Source organism: Rhinoraja longicauda, chromosome 36 (genome assembly GCF_053455715.1).
Source record: "Rhinoraja longicauda isolate Sanriku21f chromosome 36, sRhiLon1.1, whole genome shotgun sequence".
In the NCBI taxonomy this organism is placed as follows: Eukaryota; Metazoa; Chordata; class Chondrichthyes; order Rajiformes; family Arhynchobatidae; genus Rhinoraja; species Rhinoraja longicauda.
In genome coordinates, this window is record NC_135988.1 from 5,346,933 (window position 1) to 5,361,985 (window position 15,053).

A 15,053-nucleotide genomic window follows, 5' to 3' on the forward strand; every position below is an offset into this window, starting at 1 on the left:
TGGCCCACTGATGTTCCTCCAGCACCTTGTGTTCGAGGCAGGCTTGCTGCCTGTCTGGTTGGCCGTGTCTCCAGTTACTGGGCTGCCCGCCGCTGGTACTCACCCTGCACCGTTTACAGCAGACTCCTGTCGCACACTCCGCCCCGTACTTGAGTTTACAGGTGGACGCCTCACAGCACAGGTCGTTTCTGCACTCCTGCAGGATAAACCATGCAACCAAAGTCAACACCAGCCGGATAAAACGTCGTTCACCTCCCCTCCCCCACCCCCCCCCCCCCCCCCATCCCGCACCTTCCCTCTCCACACCTGCCCTCCCCCCACACCTGCCCTCTCCACACCTGCCCTCTCCACACCTGCCCTCTCCCTCTCCGCACCTGCCCTCTCCGCACCTGCCCTCCCTCTCCACACCTGCCCTCTTCACACCTGCCCTCCCCCCACACCTGCCCTCTCCCCACACCTGCCCTCTCCACACCTGCCCTCTCCCCATCTGCCCTCCCCCCACCTGCCCTCTCCGCACCTGCCCTCTCCGCACCTGCCCTCTCCGCACCTTCCCTCTCCGCACCTGCCCTCTCTGCACCTGCCCTCTCCGCACCTTCCCTCTCCGCACCTGCCCTCTCCGCACCTGTCCTCTCCGCACCTGCCCTGCCCCCACCTGCCGACCCTCTCCACACCTGCCCTCTCCACACCTGCCCTCTCCACACCTGCCCTCTCCACACCTGCCCTCTCCACACCTGCCCTCTCCACACCTGCCCTCTCCACACATGCCCTCTCCACACCTGCCCTCTCCGCACCTTCCCTCTCCGCACCTGCCCTCTCCGCACCTGCCCTCCCCCACCTGCCCTCTCCGCACCTGCCCTCTCCGCACCTGCCCTCTCCGCACCTGCCCTCTCCGCACCTTCCCTCTCCACACCTGCCCTCTCCACACCTGCCCTCTCCGCATCTGCCCTCCCCCCACCTGCCCTCTCCGCACCTGCCCTCCCCCCACCTGCCCTCCCCCCACCTGCCCTCCCCCCACCTGCCCTCCCCCACCTGCCCTCTCCGCACCTGCCCTCCCCACACATGCCCTCTCTGCACCTGCCCTCTCCGCACATTCACCAAGTACTTGGAGAATACTCATTTGCTTTTCTTACTGAACAGGCTCGTACAGGTCACTCCCTCCTTGGTGATCAGCCATGATCACATTGAACAGGCTCGAAGGGCCGAATGGCCTCCTCCTGCACCTATTGTCTATTGTAAAGTGGCTGTGTCTTTAGCCCAGTGGGTTTGCACCATGGGCACAGACGTACTGAAACCAAAATGTGGCTTCGGTCCAAGGACTGAAGAACAACTGGTATGGGCAATAAACCCTCGCCTTCCCAAAATTTAATTAAAACCAGGTTGCACTCAATGGTCAATGGTTAGACTCATAGAGTCATAGGGTGATACAGTGTGGAAACAGGCCAACTTGCCCACACCGACCAACAATGTCCCAGCTACACTAGTCCCACCTGCCTGCGTTTGGTCCATATTCCTCCAAACCTGTCCTATCCATGTACCTGCCTAACTGTTTCTTAAACGTTGGGAAAGACCCAGTCTCAACTACCTCCTCCGGCAGCCTGTTCCATACACCCACCACACTTATTGAAAATGTTACTCCTCAGATTCCTATAAAATCTTTTCCCCTTCACATTGAACCTATGTCCTCTGGTCCACGATTCCCTTACTCTGGGCAAGAGATTCTGTGCATCTACCCGACCTATTCCTCTCATGATTTTATACACCTCTATAAGATCCTCATCCTCCTGCGCTCCAAGGAATAGAGACCCAGCCTGCTCAAACTCTCCCTGTAGCTCACACCCTCTAGTCCTGGCAACATCCTCGTAAATCTTCTCTGAACCCTTTCAAGCTTGACAATACCGTTCCTGTGGCACGCTGCCCAGAACTGAGCACAATATTCTAAATGCGGTCTCACCAACGTCTTATACAACTGCAACATGACCTCCCAACCTCTAGACTCGGTTCTCTGTTGTCACATGTACAGGCGTGCGGTGAAATTCAGTCCATGCAATCACAGGGACAGGTACATGGATAGGACAGGTTTGGAGGGATATGGACCATATGCAGGCAGGTGGGACTAGTGTAGCTGGGACATTGTTGGTCAGTGTGGGCAAGTTGGGCCGAAGGGCCTGTTTCCACACTGTATCACCGTATGACTCTATGAGTCTAACCATTGACCATTGAGTGCAACCTGGTTTTAATTAAATTTTGGGAAGGCGAGGGTTTATTGCCCATACCAAAGGAGCACAAGGTGGCCGATGATCCCAGATATGGAGGGATGTTTAGTCTGGATGGGTCAGGCAAGTTGGGTCAGTGTTCATCTGGTACACACCTGCAATACCTCTGACTGCCACCCTGTGGCGCATGGCACCAGCGGATCCCAAAGCAAAATCATTTCTCAACCAGCACCAAATTGGAGGAACAGCATCCCATGTTTTGCCTGTGTAGGAAAATAACTGCAGATGCCGGTACAAATCGAAGGTATCACAAAATGCTGGAGTAACTCAGCGGGTCAGGCAGCATCTCGGGTGACGTTTCGGGTCGAGACCCTTCTTCAGACTGGGTTCGATCTGACTAGGGGTGCAGAGTTTGTGCTAAGTCTGAAGAAGGGTCTCGGCCCGAAACGTCACCCATTCCTTCTCTCCCCTGACCCGCTGAGTTACTCCAGCGTTTTGTATGTGTCTTCGGCATCTGCAGTTTTCTTTTTCCTGAACTAAACCTCGGCTCCTCGTGTTGCGTTGAGGGAGCGGGTGGAGCCGACTGACTGACCTCAGGCGTTCCACAGTCACACTCTTCCCCAGTGTCCACCAGCTTGTTGCCGCAGAAGGGCGGGCTGTATTCCTCCTCAGGCCTGGGGATGTTCAGCAGACAGGAGCCCCCCTTGTTGATGATCATGGCTTCAAAGTCGTCCGCGCTGCAGCTGCTGAAGTTCATGGAGCCTCTGGAAGTAGATCGGACACATCAGGAGCGCAAAGTCAACTCTCAACTCTCCCAGCCTGTCCGGGCGGGCATCATTGTCCCGGCCCACACCACCCGACTCGCAATTTAAAAACATTGCAGAACAAATAAATCTGAGGTAAAGCAGACAAAATACTGGGGTAGAGCCAAAGAAATGTAGAAACGTAGAAAGTAGGTGCAGGAGTCGGCCATTCGGCCCTTCGAGCCAGCGCCCCCATTCAAAATATGATCATGGCTGATCATCCAGAATCAGTACCGCCTTCCTGCTCTCTCCCCATAATCCCTTGATTCCGTTAGCCCGAAGAGCTCTATCTAACTCTCTCTTGAATGGAGCCAAAGTGCTGGAGTAACTCAGCGGGTCAGGCAGCATCGAAGATCGACACCAAATGCTGGAGTAACTCAGCGGGTCAGGCAGCATCGAAGATCGACACCAAGTGCTGGAGTAACTCAGCGGGTCAGGCAGCATCGAGGATCGACACTAAATGCTGGAGTAACTCAGCGGGTCAGGCAGCATCGAGGATCGATACCAAGTGCTGGAGTAACTCAGCGGGTCAGGCAGCATTGAGGATCGATACCAAATGCTGGAGTAACTCAGCGGGTCAGGCAGCATCTCCGGACAGAAGGAATAGGTGACGTTACGGGTCGAGACCCTTCTTCAGACTGAGAGTCAGGGGGAGAGAGAAACAAGAGGTATGAAAAGGTTCAGAACAAATCGCAGCCGGCACCCATGACTCAAACAAGGTGGAGCCCACAATGGTCTGTTGTTGGCTGTGGAAGAGATGGCAATGAAGGGGATACAAACAGTGGAACTAGCAGGAGGACTAGAGTGGGGGAGGGATGGAGAGAGAGGGAATGCAAGGGTCACCCGACATTAGAGAAATCAATATTCATAATGCTGGGGTGTAAACTGCCCAAGACAAACATGAGGTGCTGTTCCAGCGGTTTACAATGTGTGGCCTCACTCTGACAGTGGAGGAAGGCCAGGACAGAAAGGTCAGTGAGGGAATGGGAAATACTGAAGTGCTGGAGTAACTCAGCGGGTCAGGCAGCATCTGTGGAGAACATGGATAGGTGACGTTTCACAGAGTGCTGGAGTAACTCAGCGGGACAGGCAGCATCTCTGAAGAACATGGATAGGTGACCTTTCGAGTCTTCAGACTGATTGTATAAGTTCATAGGAGCATAATTATGCCATTCAGCCCATCGAGTCTGCTCTGCTAGTCAATCATGGCTGATCCATTCTTCCCCCTGGTTGAATGGCCGAGATTGTAGGGCGATGGGAGGGGAAAGGAAAACTGGAAGGGAGGAGGGCAGGACAATTTACAATCTCACCAAGTCAATGAACCTACAGACCTGTACGTCTTGGAAGCGTGGGAGAAGTCCGGGGATCCCGGAGAAAACCCACGGGGGTCACGGTGAGAACGTACAAACCCCGTACAGGCAGCACCCGCAGTCAGGATCGAACCCGGGTCTCCGGCGCTGTGAGGCAGCAGCTCTACCCACTGTGCCACTGCTGTGCACGCGGATTGCTTTCTGACTAAACGGACTTTGTTTAATATAAGACAATAACTGCAGATGCTGGTACAAATCGAAGGTATTTATTCACAAAATGCTGGAGTAACTCAGCGGGTCAGGCAGCATCTCAGGAGAGAAGGAATGGGTGACGTTTGGGGTCTGAAGTCTGAAGAAGGGTCTCGACCCGAAACGTCACCCATTCCTTCTCCCCTGAGATGCTGCCTGACCTGCTGAGTTACTCCAGCATTTTGTGAATAAATGGACTTTGTTTGCTGCACAATTGGCAGCAGAGCCCAGAATTGCTCCCGCACATATCCACCTCAGGTCGTACGAAACAAAGTATTTGTTAAATACAGACACTCGCCGACTTATGTCAGCGTTACTTTTCGTGAACCATCCCCGTCCCCATCCCCAGCCCGAAATAACTCACTGAGAGGATTAACTGTCTCAGCGAGTCGCCTCTCAGACACCTCCTCCTACTTAAACATATAAGATTATTAAGGGGTTGGACACGTTAGAGGCAGGAAACATGTTCGCAATGTTGGGGGAGTCCAGAACAAGGGGCCACAGTTTAAGAATTAAGGGGTAGGCCATTTAGAACTGAGATGAGGAAAAACGTTTTCAGTCAGAGAGTTGTGAATCTGTGGAATTCTCTGCCTCAGAGGGCAGTGGAGGTCAATTCCCTGGATGCTTTCAAGAGAGAGCTAGATAGAGCTCTTAATGATAGTGGAGTCAGGGGGTATGGGGAGAAGGCAGGAACGGGGTACTGATTGTGGATGATCAGCCATGATCACGGTGAATGGCAGTGCTGGCTCGAAGGGCCGAATGGCCTACTCCTGCACCTATTGTCTATTGTCCTTGGACCATAATCCCACAGATCAGCACCAGGCCTTAATCTCAAACACCATTACTGATTTCATCACTTCTGGCTGTCTGCCTTCCACAGCCTCCAATCTTATCGTTTCCCAGCCCCGCATTTTTACCTCCTCGCCAAAATCCACAAACACAACTGCCCTGGCAGACCCATTGTTTCTGCCTGCTCCTGTCCCACGGAAATGATTTCCATGCACCTCGACTCCATCCTATCCCCCCTGGTCCAATCTCTCCCGACCTAGGTCCAAGACACCTCACATGCCCTTCGTCTCTTCAATGGCTTCCGCTTTCCGAGCCCCCACTCCCTCATCTTCACTGTGGACGTTCAGTCACTCTGCACCTCCATCCCCCACCAGGAAGGCCTCAAAGCCCTCCGTTTATTCCTCGACCGCAGAACCATCCAATATCCCGCTACCAACCCTCGACTCCACCGAGTGGAGCTGGTCCTCACCCTCAACAACTTCTCCACGGACTCCTCCCACTTCCTCCAAGTCCAAGGTGTAGCCATGGGCACCCGCATGGGCCCCAGCTAGGCCTGCCTCTTTGTCGGGTACGTTGAACAACCCCTGTGCCAGGCGTACACTGGCCCCGTCCCCGAACTCTACCTCCGTTACATTGACGACTGCATCGGTGCTGCCTCCTGCACCTGTGCAGAACTCATGGACTTCATCAACTTCACCACCAATTTCCATCCTGCACTCAAATCCACTTGGACCATCTCCGACACCTCCCTCCCCTTTCTTGATCTCACAGTCTCCATCACAGGAAATAGACTACTGACTGGCGTCTGTTACAAACCCACTGACTCCCACAACTATCTCGACTACACTTCTTCCCACCCTGCCTCCTGCAAAGACTCTATCCCCTACTCCCAATTCCTCCGTCTACGCCGCATCTGCGCCCAAGATGAGGTGTTCCATACAAGGAAATCCGAGATGTCCTCATTCTTTAGGGAATGGGGGTTCCCCTCTCCCATCATAGAGGGGGTCCTTCACTCGTGTCTCCTCGGTACCCCACAGCTCCGCCCTTGCTCCCCCTCCCCTTAGTCGCAACAGAGACAGAGTCCCCCTAGTCCTCACCTTCCACCCCATCAGACGTCGCGTACGACACATAATCCTCTGCAATCTTCGCCACTTCCAACGGGATCCCACCACGAGCCACATTTTCCCATCTCCACCCCTTTCCGCCTTCCGCAGAGACCGCAACTCCCTGGTTAACTCATCCCTTCCCACCCAAACCACCCCCTCCCCAGGTACCTTCCCCAGCAACCGCAGGAGATAGAAACATAGAAACATAGAAACATAGAAAATAGGTGCAGGAGTAGGCCATTCGGCCCTTCGAGCCTGCACAGCCATTCAATATGATCATGGCTGATCATCCAACTTAGTATCCCGTACCTGCCTTCTCTCCATACCCCCTGATCCCTTTAGCCACAAGGGCCACATCTAACTCCCTCTTAAATATAGCCAATGAACTGGCCTCAACTACCTTCTGTGGCAGAGAATTCCACAGACTCACCACTCTGTGTGAAAAACATCTTTCTCATCTCGGTCCTAAAAGACTTCCCCCTTATCCTTAAGCTGTGACCCCTTGTTCTGGACTTCCCCAACATCGGGAACAATCTTCCTGCATCTAGCCTGTCCAACCCCTTAGGAATTTTGTAAGTTTCTATAAGATCCCCCCTCAATCTTCTAAATTCCAGCGAGTACAAGCCGAGTCTATCCAGTAGAGATGCAACACCTGTCCCTCTACCTCCCCCCTCGACTCTGTCCAGGGACCCCCACAGTCCTTCCAGGTGAGGCAGAGGTTCACTTGCACCTCCTCCAACCTCATCTACTGTATCTGCTGTTCAAGATGTGGGCTCTTATACATCGGCAAGACCAAATTTTATATATTTTTTAAATATCGAGCCAATTAACCTACAAACCTGAACGTATTTGGAGTGTGGGAGGAAACTGAAGATATCGGAGAAAACCCACGCGGTCACGGGGAGAACGTACAAACTCCGTACAGACAGCACCCGCAGTCAGGATCGAACCGGGGTCTCCGGCGCTGCAACTCTATCGCTGAGCCCATTGATAAATGTAAAAATTGTCCCTCGTGTGTGTAGGACAGTGTTAATGTGCGGGGACCGCTGGGCGGTACGGACCCGATGGGCCGAAGGGCCCTGTTTCCGCGCTGTGTCTCTAAACTAAACTAAACTAAATTGCTTACAAGAGGGCAAGTTTTCCTAAGCCGCCTCTTGCGTGAGTCGGGGAATGCCCACATCGGGTTTGCCAATGGATTGAACGCTGGTGAACATGGGTCTCCTCAACAAAACCTGTTGTGCTGCACGAAGACAAGAGTTTGCTGAGAGAATGGATTTAGAGAACATTCTCATCAGCGGATGTGGAGGGGGTGTTTCCACTAGTGGGAGAGTCTAGGACCAGAGGCCACAGCCTCAGATGTAGAGGATGCTTCTTTTGGAAGGAGATGAGGAGGAATTTCTTTATCGGTCTGAAGAAGGGTCTCGACCCGAAACGTCACCCATTCCTTATCTCCTGAGATGCTGCCTGACCTGCTGAGTTACTCCAGCATTTTGTGATACCAGGAATTTCTTTATAGTCAGAGGGCGGTGAATCTGTGGGATTCTTTGCCACAAAAGGCTGTGGAGGCCAAGTCAGTGGATAGTTTTAAGGCGGGGATGGACAGATTCTTGATCAGTACAGATTGTGGTTCTGTATAGGTTTTTGACAAGTTATGGTTATCGTCTAATGTGCTCTGTCTTCCTGCTCATGATGGGTCAGGAGGATCATTCTTGCCTTCTGAAGAGTGGAATTGAAGGGAATTAAAACCGTGCCTTTTGAAGAGACCTGTAATCTCACCAGAGAGTTATAATAATACTGGTGCCATGGAGAATAATTAACGGGTAGAATCAAAGGAATTGTAATTCTAGCTGTCTCGCCATTGATTTGACGTTACTGTGGAGACGGGTGTCAGAGGTTATGGGGAGAAGGCAGGAGAAAGGGGTCATGAGGGAGAGATAGATCAGCCATGATTGAATGGGGGAGTAGACTTGATGGGCCTGTAGGAGCCATTTTGCATTTGTTAGTTATTTTTGCATATTATTATATTACTCTGTATCCTGCTTTATTTTTGGACACTAAGAGGTTAATGCTATGCTTACGTATGGGCTGGGCGGAGCAGAGAGCGTCCAGCTTCGGAGTTTCCAGCACCAGGGGCCACAGTTTAGCCAATAGACAATAGGTGCAGGAGGAGGCCATTCGGCCCTTCGAGCCAGCACCGCCATTCAATGTGATCATGGCTGATCATTCTCAATCAGTACCCCGTTCCTGCCTTCTCCCCATACCCCCTGACTCCGCTATCCTTAAGAGCTCTATCTAGCTCTCTCTTGAATGCATTCAGAGAATTGGCCTCCACTGCCTTCTGAGGCAGAGAATTCCACTGATTCACAACTCTCTGACTGAAAATGTTTTTCATCATCTCCGTTCTAAATGGCCTACCCCTTATTCTTAAACTGTGGCCCCTTGTTCTGGACTCCCCCAACATTGGGAACATGTTTCCTGCCTCTAACGTGTCCAACCCCTTAATAATCTTATACGTTTCGATAAGATCCCCTCTCATCCTTCTAAATTCCAGTGTATACAAGCCTAGTCGTTCCAGTCTTTCAACATATGACAGTCCCACCATTCCGGGTTTAAGAATAAGGGGGCGGCCATTTAGAACGGAGATGATGAAAAACCTTTTCAGTCAGAGAGTTGTAAATCTGTGGAACTCTCTGCCTCAGAAGGCAGTGGAGGCCAATTCTCTGGATGCTTTCAAGAGAGAGTTAGATGGAGCTGTTAATGATAGCGGAGTCAGGGGAGGGGGCAGGAACGGGGTACTGATTGTGGATGATCAGCCATGATCACATTGAATGGCGGTGCTGGCTCGAATGGCCAAATGGCCGACTCCTGCACCTATTGTCTATTGTTTTGTCGGCAATTCAAGCCAAGAAGCGGCTGATAGAAGTTCAGCCAAAAGAAGTAGCTGTAATGTAATCGGATGAAGAGCCTTCTGTCAAGAAATCTCTGCCGAAGATGAGATCTGGCAGTTCGTATTAATTACGTAGATTATGGTAGGATAATAGATTTTTACCAAGCAAATCAACGACAAGTCGGTGACCAGAGAGATGTTATTGCAACTTCAAATAAACGACTAACTAATTTAAACGTCGTGAAGATCTCTGTTGTAATCGCTTGCGTCTGGAAAGTTATCGTTCCACCTAATCTCCGTCAGCGGCGGCTTTGGAGCTAAACTGATAGACGAGAAGCTGGCCGCAATATCGGCCGTATGGCCTAATTCCGCTCCTAACACTTACAGGGGAAGAAAGTGCAGTGTGAGGAGGATACCAGTGGTGTGCACAAAAGTCAATCTCAGTAGAATGGTCGGCAAACATGGTTGACAGGGGAATTAGCCAGTTATGCATTCTGATTGGAAATAATTTCACTTCAGCAAACTAGCATGGAAAAAGGCCCTTCGGCCTAATGAGTCCAAGCCAACCATCGATCGCCCGTTCACGCTAGTTCTATGTTTTTCCATCTCATCCACTCTCTACACACAAGGGGCAATTTAGAGGCCAATTAATCTACAAATTAACCCACGTCTTTGGGATGTGAGAGGAAACTGGAGCACTCAGAGGAAACTCCTATGATCGTGCAAACTCCACACAGACAGCATCCAAGGTCAGGATTGAACCCGAGTCTCTGGCGCTGTTCAATGACGGATAAGTGGGAGAAGTGGGCATGCACCTGGGTGTTGCACAGGGCAGAGAGTTCCACGCTACGCTGAAACTTACCAAACGGTGAAAGGCCCGGATAGAGTGGATGTGGAGAAGACGTTTCCACCAGTGGGAGACTCTCGGACCAAAGGGCACAGCCTCAGAATGAAAGGGCGTAGCTACAGAAAAGAGACCAGGAGGAATTTCTTCAGTCAGAGGGTGGTGAATCTGTGGAATTCACGGCTGTGGAGGCCAAGTCTATGGATATGTTTAAGGCGGAGATAGATAGATTCTTGATTGGTACGGGTGTCAGGGGTTATGGGGAGAAGGCAGGAGAAGGGGGTTAGGAGAGATAATTCAGCCATGATTGAATGGGCTGAATGGCCTAATTCTGCTCCTCGAACTTAACTTAACTTAACTCAACTTAAGACAGGGGGTGAAAACTAGGGAGGTGGGGTTTATCTGTATTCAGTATTATTTGATTTGATTGGATAGCACACAAACAAAATCTTTTCATTGTACCCTTGTGATGTGGGAATAATCAATTGTGACACAGCGACATAGCTGGTAGAACCACTGCCTCACAGCGCCAGAGACCCGGGTTCGATCCTGACCAAGGGTGCTGGCTGTGTGGGGTTTACCTGTTCTCCCGGTGACCGCGTGGGTTTTCTCCGGGTGCTCCAGTCTCCTCCCACAACAGAGGAGACGTGCAGGGTTCGTGGGTCAATTGGCCTTTTGTAAACTTCCCCCTAGTGTGCAGGGAGCAGATGAGAACGTGGGAGAGAGTGTCCAGCTTCAAGTTTCTGGGCACGCACATTTCGGAGGACCTAACATGGTCCAATAACACTGCTGCGCTGGTCAAGAAGGCACAGCAACGACTGTTCTACCTGAGAACACTGAAAAAGTCTGGTCTACCCCAACAGCTGCTGACGACCTTCTACCGCTGCACCATAGAGAGCATCCTAACACATGGCATCCCTGTGTGGTACCTCAGCTGCACGGCGGCAGAGAGGAGAGCTCTTCAGTGGGTAGTCCATAGAGCTCAGAGGGCCATCGGAACACAGCTACCAGCCTTGGAGGGCATCTACAACACACGATGCCTCAGAAAAGCCACCAGCATCCACAAAGACTCTTCACACCCCTGCAACCGTCTGTTCGAACTTCTACCATCGGGCAGACGATACAAGGCCTTCTACGCCCGCACCTCCAGACTCAGGAACAGCTTCATCCCCAGGGCCATAGCTGCTATGAACCGGTCCTGCTGAGCCGGATGGTCACATCGCACAGTGAACCGGCACAGATCTACTTGCACTTTATTTTGTTCCAATTTGTTTCATTGGGTTGTTTAAATTAATACTGACTAGCTAATTAATTTATTGCATCGTATGGGAGGCGCATTCCCAATCTCGTTGTACCCCTGTACAATGACAATAAAGATATATTGTATTGGATAACATAGAACTAGCGTGAACAGATGATCGATGGTCGGTGTGGACTCGATGGGCTGAAGGGCCTGCCTCTGTGCTGTATCTCTAAACTAAAGCAGTAGCATTGGCCGCAAAGTGCTGGAGTGACTCGATAGGTCGGGCAACGTGTCTGGAGAACGTGGGAAGGTTAAGTTTAGGGTCAGGATGCTCCTTCAGACCCGAAACGTCACATAGACATAGAAACATAGAAACATAGAAAATAGGTGCAGGAGTAGGCCATTCGGCCCTTCGAGCCTGCACTGCCATTCAATATGATCATTGCTGATCATCCAACTCAGTATCCCGTACCTGCCTTCTCTCCATACCCCCTGATCCCTTTAGCCACAAGGGCCAAATCTAACTCCCTCTTAAATATAGCCAATGAACTGGCCTCACAGATCCATGTTCACCACAGATGCTGCCTGACCAGCTGAGTCTCTCAAGTACATTGTGTCCTTTTGTGTATTAAGCAGCATCTAATGTTTTTACTCGGTGTAGCAATGTGACAGACACAAAATGCTGGAGTAACTCAGCGGGACAGGCAGCTTCTCTGGATAGAAGGAATGGTGATGCTTTGGGTCGAGACCCTTCTTCAGATGCACCCACAGATGCTGCCTGTCCACCTGAGTGACTCCAGCACTTTGTGTCTCTCTGCGGTGTGAAACCTGCATCTGCAGTTCCTTCCTATGCCAGTGTAGCATTGTGCTACACTCCCAGAGAGTCCAGAACCAGGGGTCACAGATTAAAAACAAGGGGGAGGCCATTCAGGACGGAGATGAGGAAAATCTTTTTCACCCAGAGAGTTGTGAATCTGTGGGATTTCCTGCCACAGAAGGCAGTGGAGGCCAATTCACTGGATATATTCAAGATAGTTAGCTGACAGAATCAAGGGATATGGGGAGAAAGCAAGAACGGGGTACTGATTCTGGATGATCAGCCATGATCATATTGAATGGCAGGAAAATAACTGCAGATGCTGGTACAAATCGAAGGTATCACAAAATGCTGGAGTAACTCAGCAGGTCAGGCAGCATCTCAGAGAGAAGGAATGGGTGACGTTTCGGGTCATAGAAACATAGAAAATAGGTGCAGGAGTAGGCCATTCGGCCCTTCGAGCCTGCAACGCCATTCAATATGATCATGGCTGATCATCCAACTCAGTATCCCGTACCTGCCTTCTCTCCATACCCCCTGATCCCTTTAGCCACAAGGGCCACATCTAACTCCCTCTTAAATATAGCCAATGAACTGGCCTCAACTACCTTCTGTGGCAGAGAATTCCACTCTGTGGCAGAGAATTCAGACTGAAGTCTGAAGAAGGGTCTCGACCCGAAACGTCACCCATTCCTTCTCTCCGAGATGCTGCCTGACCTGCTGAGTTACTCCAGCATTTTGTGATACCTTCACATTGAATGGCGGTGCTGGCTGGAAGGGCCAAATCTTCTACGTTTCGATGCTGGCTACTTACGTGGCTCCAGCATTCATGATGCAGACTTTTGCTCCACAGCGACAGTTTCGATCGTTGTCGTGGGTCATGCCCAGGTTGTGACCCAACTCATGAGCCATGATGGAGGAAAAGTACTGAATGTTGGAGGAAAACTGGACAAGAAAGCAGAACGTTAAATGCTGGAACGCCCCGAATCAGGCCATTAAACACGGCTGCAATCACCAACAACTCCTCCTGGACCACCCACATTTGAAGCAATGGCCCTAAGGCGAACACCAACGTCTCCACTTCCTTAGGAGGCTCGGGAAGTTTGGCACGTTCCCAACAACTCTCACCAACTTCCACAGATGCACCGCGGAAAGCATTTTATCGGGATGCATCACAGCTGGGTTTGGGAACAGCTCCATGCAAGACTGCAAAAAATTGCAGAGAATTGTGGACGCACAAACCAACCTCATTTCCATGGACTCCATCTACACCCCACGCTGCCTCGGCAAGGCCAGCAGCATCATCGAGGACCAGTCTCACCCAGGCCACTCCCTCGTCTCCCCTCTCCCATCGGGCAAAAGTAAGAATTTCATTGTTCCTTTCCGGGGCATATGACAATAAAACACTTTGGGCCTCTCTTGCATTTTTGAGCTCCCCCTCCACAAAATGGAGGCTCGGATAACAGGGTGGCACAGTGGCGCAGCGGTAGAGTTGCTGCCTCACAGCGCCAGAGTCCCAAGTTCGATCCTAACTACGGGTTACGTAGGTTTGTACGTTCTGCCTGTGACCGAGTGTGTTGTCTCCGGGTGCTCCAGTTTCCTCCCACATCCCAAAGACGTGCAAGTTTGTAGGTTGACACAAAATGCTGGAGGTCAGGCAGCATCTCCGGAGAGAAGAAATGGGCGACGTTTCGGGTCGAGACCCTTCTTCAGACTGATGTCAGGGGAGGGGGCGGGACAAAGATAGAATGTAGTCAGAGACAGGAAGACTAGTGGGAGAACTGGGAAGGGGGGGGGGGATAGAGAGGGAAAGCAGGGGTTATCTGAAGTTAGAGAAGTCAATGTTCATACCGCTGGGGTGTAAACTGCCCAAGCGAAATATGAGGTGCTGTTCCTCCAATTTGCGCTGGGGCTCACTCTGACAATGGAGGAGGCCCAGGACAGAAAGGTCAGATTGGGAATGGGAGGGGGAGTTGAAGTGCTGAGCCACCGGGAGATCAGGTTGGTTAAGACGGACTGAGCGGAGGTGTAAGGCGAAACGATCGCCCAGGTTTGTTGGTTAATCGGTGTCGGTAAATGGTCCCTGGCACGTAAGATAGAATGGGTGTACGAGGTGCGGTGATCGCTGGTCGGCCTGGTTACGCTGTCTCTCGAAACTAAATTAAACAACATCCACTATTTGTTTGTCTCGAAAGTACCCGAAGAAAATACCACTGGAAAATACCACTGTCGAGCAAAATCAGCACAAGCTCAGAGAAGTCAAAGAGCATAAGAAAATAACTGCAGATGCTGGTACAAATTGATTTATTCACAAAATGCTGGAGTAACTCAGCAGGTCAGGCAGCATCTCGGGAGAGAAGGAATGGGTGACGTTTCGGGTCGAGACCCTTCTTCAGACTGGAGAAGGGTCTCGACCCGAAACGTCACCCATTCCTTCTCTCCCGAGATGCTGCCTGACCTGCTGAGTTACTCCAGCATTTTGTGAAGAAGTCAAAGAGCAGTCAGCTTTCATGTTAATATGAAAAGATGGTGAGAAATGACTGCATACCACATTGATTCCTCCACTGTAGCTCCTTGAACAGATGGTGCTGACAAAGGCCATTCCTGCAGTCCCTCCGAATCCTTTCTTCCTGGAATGAATCAAAGAATAAGGGGTTTAAGAATAAGGGGTCGGCCATTTTGGGACGTAGATGAGGGGAAAAAAACCTTTTCACCCAGAGAGTTGTGAACCTGTGGACTTCTCTGCCACCGAAGGCAGTGGAGGCCGATTCACTGGATGTTTTCAAGAGTGA

The 15,053-nt window shown here is 51.2% G+C and overlaps 1 protein-coding gene across 1 annotated transcript in view; it reads right to left on the minus strand.

Moving 5' to 3' along the window:
• LOC144610262 (disintegrin and metalloproteinase domain-containing protein 9-like) overlaps positions 1–15,053 on the minus strand; it is a 71,284-nt gene that overhangs the window by 13,385 nt on the left and 42,846 nt on the right. Inside the window, exons 9-12 of the mRNA XM_078428852.1 lie at positions 14,810–14,891; positions 13,076–13,206; positions 2,806–2,977; positions 79–196 (exon numbers count right to left, since the gene is read on the minus strand). Of these exons, the coding sequence (XP_078284978.1) occupies positions 79–196; positions 2,806–2,977; positions 13,076–13,206; positions 14,810–14,891 (503 nt within the window). The remainder of the gene's footprint in view (positions 1–78; positions 197–2,805; positions 2,978–13,075; positions 13,207–14,809; positions 14,892–15,053) is intronic.